This window comes from Mustelus asterias, chromosome 14, assembly GCF_964213995.1.
Source record: "Mustelus asterias chromosome 14, sMusAst1.hap1.1, whole genome shotgun sequence".
In the NCBI taxonomy this organism is placed as follows: Eukaryota; Metazoa; Chordata; class Chondrichthyes; order Carcharhiniformes; family Triakidae; genus Mustelus; species Mustelus asterias.
Genome location: NC_135814.1, coordinates 54886086 through 54898714, shown reverse-complemented (window position 1 = coordinate 54898714; position 12629 = coordinate 54886086). Strand labels below are relative to the sequence as shown.

Genomic DNA, 12629 nt, shown 5'->3' with positions numbered 1-12629 from the left:
AGGGGGCGAGATGCTTTTGATGTAGCAACGAACCAGTTTAGTACAAGCAATGCCAGTACTATTGAATATGCAAACATTAATTAAATTCTGGACTCCAATTATGGAATGATAAAGAATGTGATTGCACTAAGAGTTGTATTCCATCAAAGGAAGCAGTTGCCTAGTGAGACTAGCAGACTACATACCTGAATTTAAAAAACTCTCATCCCAATGGGTATGGTGTGAAATTAGAAATGAACATTGAGGCACTCTTGTAGGAGACCAAAAGAAAAATAAAATGCAGGCCAAGACTTTGAGTAAAGGAAATAAACAGATTTGGAAGGAGGCCACAGAAATGGCAGAAAGACAGTTGCAAATAGCAAGGGAGTTAGTTTCCCAAGTTGGGAGGAGAGCTGCATTGGATTTCAGTGGGTCCATCCATGGCAGTAAGTTCACCATAGAAACATAGAAAACTACAGCACAAAACAGGCCCTTCGGCCCCACAAGTTGTGCCGAACATATCCCTACCTTTTAGGCCTGCCTATAACCCTCCATCCTATTAAGTCCCATGTACTCATCCAGGAGTCTCTTAAAAGACCCTATTGAGTTTGCCTCCACCACCACTGACGGCAGCCGATTCCACTCGCCCACCACCCTCTGTGTGAAAAACTTCCCCCTAACATCTCCCCTGTACCTACCCCCCAGCACCTTAAACCTGTGTCCTCTCATAGCAGCCATTTCCACCCTGGGAAAAAGCCTCTGAGAGTCCACCCGATCTATGCCTGTCAACATCTTATGTACCTCTATTAGGTCTCCTCTCATCCTACGTCTCTCCAAGGAGAAAAGACCGAGCTCCCTCAGCCTATCCTCATAAGGCATGCCACTCAATCCAGGCAACATCCTTGTAAATCTCCTCTGCACCCTTTCAATCTTTTCCACATCCTTCCTGTAATGAGGTAACCAGAACTGAGCACAGTACTCCAAGTGGGGTCTGACAAGGGTCTTATATAGCTGCATCATTATCCCCGGACTCCTAAACTCAATCCCTCGATTGATAAAGGCCAGCACACCAAATGCCTTCTTAACCACCTCCTCCACCTGCGGGGCCGATTTTAGAGTCCTATGGACCCGGACCCCAAGGTCCTTCTGATCCTCTACCGTACTAAGAGTCTTTCCCTTTATATTGTACTCCTTCATCCCATTCGACCTGCCAAAATGGACCACTACGCATTTATCTGGGTTGAAGTCCATCTGCCACTTCTCCACCCAGTCTTGCATCCTATCTATGCCCCTCTGTAACTTCTGACATCCCTCCAGACTATCCACAACCCCACCAACCTTCGTGTCGTCGGCAAACTTACCAACCCATCCCTCCACTTCCTCATCCAGGTCATTTATGAAAATGACAAACAGCAAGGGTCCCAGAACAGATCCCTGGGGCACACCACTGGTGACCGACCTCCAATTAGAAAAAGACCCATCTATACACACTCTCTGCCTCCTTTGGGCAAGCCAGTTCTGGATCCACAGGGCAGCAGCCCCTTGGATCCCATGCCCATCTCACTTGGATGTTACTATTGCCATAGGAACTACCAACCACCTAAATTATTCCCATTTCCAGTTGAAGTACTATGCCCGTGGGGAAAATTGGTTGTATCCGGATGGCCTGCAGGTGGAGAGGATGCTCCTGGTCACAGCAATGCCCTAGATCTAAAGCTAGTTCTGGAGCATGGAAATCCTTCAATGTGCATAGGCCACATATGATGTTATCAAGCAGTTATACTAAGTCAGAGAGCAGAAAAACAGCAGGCCTTGAAAGCAATAGGTCTGTGAATATAACTTGAGTGCCCATATTGGAAACCAAAGTTGAAGATTCACAACTTATTTTCATTGTTGATACAGCTGTGCCAGCTATCTTGGAAAGAGAGTACAATAAGTCCCCAAGTCACATTCCCTTATTCAAAACTTGTGTGAAACTATCTAGTTATTCTAATAACAATATTCCAGTGTTAAGTCAAGTTAGTGTTCAGCGGAATATGATGCATTCCATTACTTCCCATTTGTAGTAGAGGGAATGTCTCTCTGATGGGAAGGAGTTGGCTTCAAGAAGGTACAGTTAGCTGGGCAAAGTCATTTACAGAGTGATCAGTTGGAGTACATCTGACAATGAGGAGTGCCAAGAGGGCACAAAGTGGTCTTTTGAACAAGGAGGACCAAATGATAAAATTTGGCATGACAAGGCCTAAGTCAAGATAAAGGACATTTGCAAGGCTAGCCCAATGCCTTTCGCCCAGTTAGGAGCATGAAGTAAAGAGCTGGGTAGATTAGAAAGAACAAAATGAATGAGCCACACCTGTTGTGGTAGTTCAAAATATAGATGGGTCCTTTCAGAATTGTGCAAATTATCAGCAATAAATAAACAAAGTGATTGAGAATGATGCTTACCCACTGCCTACCAGTGAAGGTTAATTTTCTTATTTAGCAAATGGAAAGGTATTCAGGAGGATAGATTTGGCAAACACATATTTGCAATTAGAACTAAATGACAAAAGCAAGGTATTGCTTACAAGGGTTAGGCCAGCACAAAAGATTACCATTTGGAGTGTCCAGTTCACCTGTAGTGTTCGAGAGGGTCATGCGTCAGGTACTAAGTGGGATGAAAGGAGTGTGCTGTTTCTTGAATGAGGTTGAACAAAGACTCAGATTGACTTCAAGAATATGGCATTTAAAACTAAAAAGCACAAATGTTCTTCATGGTGTAAAGAGTAACATACCTCGGTCAGCAAATAGATGCTGAAGGTTACCACCCAAAACAGAACAATTTTGAGGGGATTTTGAAAGCAAAGGAACCCGCGAACAAAGAAGAATTTAGAGTATTCATTGGAGTGATGTGTAGTTTTCCAAATTCATCCCGATTTAGCTAACACAATCACTTCACTGTATCAATTGCTCAAAAGTGGAATATCTTGGGATTGGTTTGTGCAGCATCAAAAAGCATTTAAATAAAGAAAATCCTGACTAGAGATACTGTTTTGAACCACTATGATCCCGAGAACCAATTAGCTTAGTGTGCGATGCTTCACAAATTCATGTATGGTAAGAAATTCAATTTGTTAACTGACCACCAAGCTACTATAATTATATTTCGTTCAAAGGCTTTTATCCTTAGTGGCAGCATGGCGTCAGAGATGGGAGTCAATTTTGATGGCCCATCAGTATATTGATAGACATTCTTTCAAGATTTCCTATGAAGCTGGATTCATTTTTAGCTACTGAATTACCTTACACACAAATCACATGCCAGTGAAATTAGTGAGAAATTCATAAAGATGTGGTGCTTAGTAAAGTGCTCAATCTGGCCGGTCTATACAGTGTGATGAGTCATAGAGGTTTACAGCATGGAAACAGGCCCTTCGGCCCAACTTGTCCATGCTGCTCCTTTTTTTAAACCCCCGAGATAGTCCCAATTGCCCCCATTTGGCCCATATCCCTCTATATCCATCTTACCCATGTAACTGTCTAAACGCTTTTTAAAAGACAAAATTATACCTGCCTCTACTACTACTGCTGGCAGCTTGTTCCAGACACTCACCACCCTCGGTGTGAAAAAATTGCCCCTCTGGACCCTATTGTATCTCTTCCCTCTCACCTTAAACCTATGCCCTCTAGTTTTAGACTCCCCTATCTTTGGGAAAAGATATTGACTACCTAGCTGACCTATGCCCCTCATTATTTTATAGACGTCTATAAGATCGTCTATAGACGTCCATAAGTTTCCTATGCTCCAGAGAAAAAAGTCCCAGTCTATCCAGCCTCGCCTTATAACTCAAACCATCAAGTCCCAGTAGCATCCTAGTAAATCTTTTCTGTACTCTTTCCAGTTTAATAATATCCTTTCTATAATAGGGTGACCAGATGACGACGAGAAACTACCGGAGACTTTCATACATAAAATTTAACCGAGTGCAGATCAAGGCTGACTCCTTTGGGTTTAGGAGTCATTATTCCTCCAAGGTTGAGAGAGATTGTTGGAGGAACTTCATCAAAAGCACAGAGGTAGCCTTTATGAAATCAGTAACTGCAATTTTTGTTATCTCAAGGTAGACAGAGGGATTAAAGAGTGGGTGAAAAGTTGTGAAGTGTATCCCCGAATGAGAAATGATCCAACTAAGGCTCCTTTCATTCCATGGTCAAAAACAAGAAAACTGTAGAATACCTAGCTTTGGTCAATATCTATAGCAAGTGGATAAATATTGAGTCTATGCCCAATACCACACATGCCAAAACTATTGAGGTGTTGAGAAATTGGCAGGTTGCCAAAGATGTTAGTGTCAGATAATGGTCAATAGTTTGCATCAGATGAGTGTGAAATATTTCTAAGGATGGAGTCAAGCACATTCTAATATCACCGTATCTCCCAGAATTGAGTGGTGCTGCAGAAAGAACTGTGCAGAATGTGAAGAAGTCTTTGCAGAAAGATTTACGAAATGACAAGCCAGGCAGCATTTCCCATGTTTCTTTTTGACATAGGCTAGACAGTTCTCTCACAGAATTACCCCATAGTCAATGCCAAGTTGCTCCCCTTACAGGTTAGTGTTTAAAGACGCTTCTCAGACAAATTTGAGTTTTCATAAGCCTGACACAAATAGTAAAGCAAGACAAAGTGAAGATGAGTCATAATTCACAAGGCATGGGGGAGTTCAGTGCTGGTCAAATGGTGAAAAAGAGATGTATGTTAATGAAGTTGTTGTAAAGACACTAGGGGTATTAATGCATCTGGTGAAGTTTGGAGAGGGGCTTGGTCAGTGTCACAATTTGCTTGAAAGAGGAGATTTAATGTAGGGGGCAGCATGAGAGAAACCTCCTAAAATCCAGAAAATGAAAGTCGCAACAGAACCAAAAGTTTGCTGGCATCACAGAATCCATAGGCAAGTCAGGGTCTTTAAGACAAATCAATGTCACAGGGCCAATCAATATGTGAAGTTGATGATCAAAGTTCAGAGATGTTGAAGGAGCAGAGACAGGCTAATGGAAATGGAAGAAGGTACCTAGACAGAGAGAAAGAAACAAGATAGAGGAGTTGAAAGTATGTGGGGAGGAAGAAGAAAATTGTTCTTTTGATTATTTCTGGTCAAATGATGATATTTTTGTAAAACATATACTGGTACTTTTGTTTTACATCTAAAGTATTCTGGTGATATACCAAGTTAATGTCACTCATTTTAAATCATTTTGATTTAACACTGTGTCTTTAATGGGACTGGTATTTGCATTTGGTGATTTACATTAATGCCAATAAAGAGGGAGTCCAGGAGGATATGGGAGTCAGGTGGGAAGAAATAATTAGGGTGGGAGGAGGTTTGTGTAGAATACTAGCATTAACATAGACCAGGTGGAATGAAGGAATGAATGTAGATTCTATGCATAGAATTTTCTGAGTAGCTATCATCTAAGAATAGGATTGGGAATAGTGGGTGATTTAGAAGGCTCGTAATCTGTATATATTTGAGGATGTGTAAACACACAATTGCAGTACGAATTCAACATTTTCAATGACTTCAGTTTAACACGTCAAAGCCAATGCTAGTCTTGGTTATATGGTTAAGTGAGTGAATAATTATTCTTTAGATGAGTCTACGATATCTTGTTTTAAAGACAAACAGGTTAATTTATCTATCTGTACTTGTAATTATGCAGTTAATCAATATGAGAAATATTAATAATGCTCACTAATGGAAGGCAAGCTTCACATCTGAAATTTCAAAACTTTGTATCTCCCAAACTGACTTTATTAATGTAACCAATGAAAAACCTTCAATATGAAGAAATATTTTTGATTATTCCGACAATTTCCTGGAAATGGTTTGGATCTTAGATTATCTCTTAGTCTGATGGATTCATGTTAATAGTGGGATTGTGAACCCAATCTACAAATATAAAATCAACATGTACTTGATTTCTTCTTATGTGGATGCAAGGTCAGTATGAGGGAGACATTGCTGCAAAGGAAAACCTTTTCTAACGTTCTCGTGTTGTTTCTGCAAAAAAGTAATAAATTAGCATCAAAACGAGTAGCTTTGTTCTCTGACACTCATTCAGGCTCCAAGCAGACATTAATTCAGAGAAAGGAGACTTGTCCATCTGCCAGCCTGATTTTCAAAAAGGATCGAATGTTTAGAAATCAGTCCTTTAAGGAACAGTGCCATCTGGTGCCCTAAACATGTATTGATGGAGAAACAGCTATATTAATACTCCCAAGCCTATTGCAGTAATCCCTTGCTGACTTTACTCAAGACAGATAAGTCAGCAGCCATCTGCATTTCTAAATCTGATGACATATTTTAAATAAACTGGTAGCTCTGAACCCACCTGAATGTATTCTAGGACCACAGTTCTCACCAATGTTTCCAGCACTTTGAACAGAAAGTGATCCAATATTTCAAATTAAATTCTTGGGCTCCAATTGCTATTTCACAAATTATGCATAGGTCATACCTTGACGATATATATCAACCAAAATTACCGAGCTCATCTTTTCCCAGTCATGATGGCCAGGTGAGAAGGGATGAGCGAACTCTTCACAATTCAACCTCCTCCATTAATCACAACAAAGGTTTAACTTCCTGTTACACAAGGATAACCCTTTTCCATAATATATTTAACTCACTAAGATGCAATCAAACAAGGTTTTTTTTTTAAGGGCAAATAAATTAACCACTACCCGAGAAAAATAATAAAAATGCAATGTCAGACATTTGGCCCTCATTCAGTCACTAGGGCCCACGCCCACAGAAAGGAGATTAGAGTTCAAGCTGTTAAGTGATCTTTTGAGTGTCCTTGAGGTAGATTTTAAATGTTGATTTAGGTTAGGTTAGCGGTTTCTTGGATGCACCCATATCACTAACCAGCTGTCCAGCCAACTGAGTCAGTTAGTTCAGTTGGTTGAATGGCTGGTTCATGATATGATGTGGAGATGCCAGCGTTGGACTGGGGTAAACACAGTAAGAAATCTCACAACACCAGGTTAAAGTCCAACAGGTTTATTTGGTAGCAAAAGCCACTAGCTTTCGGAGCGCTGCTCCTTCGTCAGGTGAGTGGGAGTTCTATTTACAAACAGAGCATATAAAGACACAAACTCAATTTACAAAATAATGGTTGGAATGTGAGTCTTTACAGGTAATCAAGTCTTAAAGGTACAGACAATGTGAGTAGAGAGAGCGTTAAGCACAGGTTAAAGAGACGTGTATTGTCTCCAGACAGGACAGTTAGTGAGATTTTGCAAGCCCAGGCAAGTCGTGGGGGTTACAGATAGTGAGACATGAACCCAAGATCCCGGTTGAGGTCGTCCTCATGTGTGCGGAACTTGGCTATCAGTCTCTGCTCAGCGATTCTGCATTGTCGCGTGTCATGAAGGCCGCCTTGGAGAACGCTTACCTGAAGATCAGAGGCCGAATGCCCGTGACCGCTGAAGTGTTCCCCAACAGGAAGAGAACACTCTTGCCTGGTGATTGTCAAGCAGTGTTCATTCATCTGTTGTTGTAGCATCTGCATGGTCTTCCCAATGTACCATGCCTCAGGACATCCTTTCCTGCAGCGTATCAGGTAGACAACGTTGGCTGGGTTGCAAGAGTATGTACCGTGTACCTGGTGGATGGTGAGATTATGGCATCCGTGTCGATGATCTGGCACGTCTTGCAGAGGTTGCTGTGGCAGGGTTGTGTGGTGTTGTGGTCACTGTTCTCCTGAAGGCTGGGTAGTTTGCTGTGGACAATGGCCTGTTTGAGGTTGTGCGGTTGTTTGAAGACAAGAGGTGGGGGTGTGGGGATGGCCTTGGCAAGATGTTCGTCTTCATCAATGACATGTTGAAGGCTCCGGAGAAGATGTCGTAGCTTCTCCGCTCTGGGGAAGTACTGGACGACGAAGGGTACTCTGTCCACCGTGTCCCGTGTTTGTCTTCTGAGGAGGTCGGTGCTTAAGAGGGCCTCATAAGAACAGGATATGGCGCTCGACTCATCAATCGACAGTTCCGACGTGCCACAGCGAAAAACCGCACCGACCTCCTCAGAAGACAAACACGGGACACGGTGGACAGAGTACCCTTCGTCGTCCAGTACTTCCCCAGAGCGGAGAAGCTACGACATCTTCTCCGGAGCCTTCAACATGTCATTGATGAAGACGAACAGCTCGCCAAGGCCATCCCCACATCCCCACTTCTTGTCTTCAAACAACTGCACAACCTCAAACAGACCATTGTCCGCAGCAAACTACCCAGCCTTCAGGAGAACAGTGACCACGACACCACACAACCCTGCCACAGCAACCTCTGCAAGACATGCCAGATCATCAACATGGATGCCATCATCTCACGTGAGAACACCATCCACCAGGTACACGGTACATACTCTTGCAACTCGGCCAACGTCGTCTACCTGATACGCTGCAGGAAAGGATGTCCCGAGGCATGGTACACTGGGGAGACCATGCAGACGCTACGACAACGGATGAATGAACACCGCTCGACAATCACCAGGCAAGAGTGTTCTCTTCCTGTTGGGGAACACTTCAGCGGTCACGGGCATTCGGCCTCTGATCTTCGGGTAAGTGTTCTCCAAGGCGGCCTTCACGACACGCGACAATGCAAAGTCGCTGAGCAGAGACTGATAGCCAAGTTCTGCACACGAGGACAGCCTCAACCGGGATCTTGGGTTCATGTCACACTATCTGTAACCCCCACGACTTGCCTGGGCTTGCAAAATCTCACGAACTGTCCTGTCTGGAGGCAATACACATCTCTTTAACCTGTGCTTAATGCTCTCTCTACTCACATTGTCTGTATCTTTGAGACTTGATTACCTGTAAAGACTCGCATTCCAACCATTATTTTGTAAATTGAGTTTGTGTCTTTATATGCCCTGTTTGTGAATAGAACTCCCACTCACCTGACGAAGGAGCAGCGCTCCGAAAGCTAGTGGCTTTTGCTACCAAATAAACCTGTTGGACTTTAACCTGGTGTTGTGAGACTTTTTACTGGTTAATGATATGCAGGTCAGAGGGACACATTTGGAGGCATGAGAGGTAAAGGTTGCATATTGTGTACGTAGTCCTGCAAGTCCAGAGCTTGACTGCAATCTCCATATCTTGATACAAGGGCATATCATTTTTAGCCTCATTTTCCTCAGTCAGAATTGTACATTCTCCACCACTATGTCGTACTTTAATAAGTCATTAACAGTCTGCATGAGAAGGTTGCATAATACCGATGAAGATTTTAATGAATCTCATTACCATAAAATTGTAATATGCCAGGAAAATCTATGAGGCTAGAAATGCAGTCTTAGTTTAGACAAATATATTTCAATCATTTTGCACAAATCAGTTAACCTCCAGGTTGCCTATTGACAATTTACCAGAACTGCTTCAGGAAGCAGTTTTGCTTCATTTGTATCAGAAGATGGTTTCTATAACATTAGGTCAGATCCACATTTAAGTAACTGAAGTATACGCATTTTTGTACAAATTCATTTGGTTATAAAAGTCACTCATTATGGCTTTTTCCAGGAGCTGCTAACTTCACCAGTGACCAAGGACAGCAAGGATCAAAACAATGTTACTGGCCCACAAGAGGAGTGTACAAACATTCAAGACATTTAAATTACTGTAGCATAAACCATTGCTGACAATGGCAAGTGTTTAGTGTTAAGAAATGTGGGTCAGCATAGTTTCTTTTGATGGAATGCACTGCCGCTGATGACAAGATAGATATGTACACAAGGTAGATGTACAAACTTTCAGTATAATTCTTACTGTTGCCAATATTATTAGCAGATCAGAAGTTAATGTAGTGGTTTGACATTTTAACATAGACACAAACTACTTATTTAAAGTGGATTGAACTAAAGTATTACTTCTAGATATGTTTTTTTTACAAGGAGGGCAAATCTCAGATCTCCAATCACAGTATGTTGTAATTACTAATATTAATAAACCATCTGTGATGGATGTGATTAATAAAATAAGCACCCTCTGCATTTAGTAATTCAATATTACAGTTGTATTTTCTTTCTCCTGACAGTAATGAACTTGTTTTTGTACCAAAAAAAGTATCACGATAAAGCTATCTACCTCAATTATCATTTCAACTGATCAGAATTACACACAAGAAGCACAAATGCCACAACCCAACGGGTGCAATCTTACCAAAAAATGGCAGAGTGTTAGGATCGAACTGAAAACTGGCAGGTTTTCGCTCCAGATCTTTTGGCACTTTGTCAAAAAAAAGCAGGGGGTGTGTTTCACACCATAACGTTGAGGGGAGGGACCTAAACATGCAGGTGAAGCCCGGCTGCACTGAGATGGGGCGTCACTTTTAAAGGAAATATTCCATTGGATGATTAGCTCAAGTGTGTGATTGGAATCAGTGTTTTCAGTATATTCTTGGCCTTCCCATTATAGCATTTGCTGTAAAAATAATGGTGAGACTAACAGTGCTTATCGTTATTTTCATGTAAATCGATCAACATTTTCCATTGACTGCGCAGGTGCAAATAAATGCTGAAATCTGGAAGTTTTTGAGATGCAACTTTCTTCATGATCATAATTTTGGTCCCTTGCAAAGATTTGTGTCGAGGCCTCAACTATTCAATGTTTTCATCAAGAGTTTAGATGATGGGATAGAAAACCAATGCCCTTTGCCAATAAGACAAAGATAGGCTGCATTGTAAGGTACGTAGATGGAGGTGTAACATTACAAAGCGATACGGATAGATCAAATCAGTCAATGACCAAAAGCCAGCCAAATGTGAGGCCATCTACACTGGACCTAAAAAGTATAGAAATTAATATTTTATAAATGGTGAAATGCTAGAAACAGTGAAGATTTAAAAAGGACTTGGGGGGGGGGGGGGGGGGGGGGGCGTGGCGGTGTCCAGGTACATAGCTCATTAAAATGTCACGGACAGGTACAGAAAGTAATTAAAGTCTAAGATAAGAACTTAAACCAAAGCTTCATCTGCCTTCTCAGCTGGATCTACAAGTTCCTTTGGCAAGGACAGGATAGTTATCCCTAGTATCCTTGTCAATATTCATCCTTCTATCAACGTGACGAAAATAGATTATCTGGTCATTATCACAATGCTGTTTGTGAGAGTTTCCTGCATGCAAACTGGCTGCTGTGTGTCCTACATTACAATTGTGACAACACTTCAAAAAAAATGACTTAATTGGCTGCAAAGTGCTTTGAGACATCTGGTGGTCATGAGAGGTTCTATGTCAATGCAAGCCATTCTTTTTTTATCTTTAAATCGAGAAGAATGGAATGCAAGGGAATTGAGGCCATGCTTCAGCAATACAAAACCGTGGTTAGACCACATTAGAGTGCTGTGAACAGTTCTGAGCACCACTTCTTAGGAAGGATACACTTGGAGAGAGGGCAGCATAGATTTATGAGAATGAGATCTAGATTCCAAGGGTTTAAGTTACGTTACATTTTAGAAGGAGATTTGATCAAAGTTTTCAAAATATTAAGGGGAAATGATAATTTCTCTCAATCTACTCCATAACCATGAGTTAGGAGACTAGGACTAGGGGAGAAATAGATCATAAATCGTGGCTAAACCTTTTAGATGCAAAATCAAGAAAAGCTTCTTCATCCAAAAAGGTGGTAAAAGTTTGGGATTTGCTTCCACAATGGCAATTAATGATAGATCAATTGCAAATTTCATAACGGAGACTGATTTTTGTTGGAGTTGGGCAATAAAACAGCTGCGATCTCATTGAATGGTGGTAGAGGCTCATGGGACTAAATGTTCTATTCCTGTTCCCAAAGTGCTTTCTATACCTCATGTAATATTGTTCTAAAAGAAATTTCCTGGTTTAGACTCTGCACTGTTCATTAATGATTTTTCAATCCAAATCTTTGGGAAAGCTCATTGCATTGTTCAGCTGACAGGAACTTGCTATGCAAAAAACCATTGAAAATCTATAGTAAAGAGCAAGCTGTGCCATTCATTTGCACCTCAGAGCAAAATTCCATCTAATACATAGCAAAGAGAATGGTTTGAGGTGGTTGGAGTAGAACATCTGATGGAAAAACACAGGCCTGGCAATTTTGATTTTGAAGTAAATCAGTTGTTTTCTCTTTTCACAATTGCTTTTGGAAATCTTTGAGTGTGGTTTTCCAGCCCCGCTTGCCGCTGGAATCATCCAGTCCCGCTGAATGTCAATGGACTTTTGGCCGTGCCGCTGAATTTCATGCGGTGGGTTCAGAAAATCCCAGCCTTAATCTCTCTGTCAAAACTCTTATATAAAAAGGCTGTAAATGTTTGAATCAACAAAATTGAAGTACAAAAGTTTGAATTATTTAAAGCATATAAAACACAAACTTTGCTAATTATAAATGTTTAAGAAAAAAAACTTACTTCTGTTTTATCAGTTTCTCCAATTCCGGGAGCTGTTCCTTCAGGGCAGGAATTATTCGTGAATCATCTGATACAGACACATAGAATTCCTGCAAAATCAGAGAATTACTGTTATAAAATTATAGAGTGCAGTGCTAAATCTATGAGAAATTAGATCTTACTCAACTCTGTTAGCAAGAAGTGTCATTGGGTTATTGCAATGTAATTGTTCCACACTTAGATGACAATATTAAG

General features: G+C 41.2%; 1 protein-coding gene across 2 annotated transcripts in view; it reads right to left on the bottom strand.

The window, feature by feature from the left end:
- The window catches only part of rapgef4a (Rap guanine nucleotide exchange factor 4a), a 284780-nt gene that overhangs the window by 67318 nt on the left and 204833 nt on the right, over positions 1-12629 (bottom strand). For both annotated transcript variants that reach the window (XM_078228399.1, XM_078228400.1), the window contains one exon: positions 12396-12484. In XM_078228399.1, coding sequence (XP_078084525.1) covers positions 12396-12484 — 89 coding nt within the window. The remainder of the gene's footprint in view (positions 1-12395; positions 12485-12629) is intronic.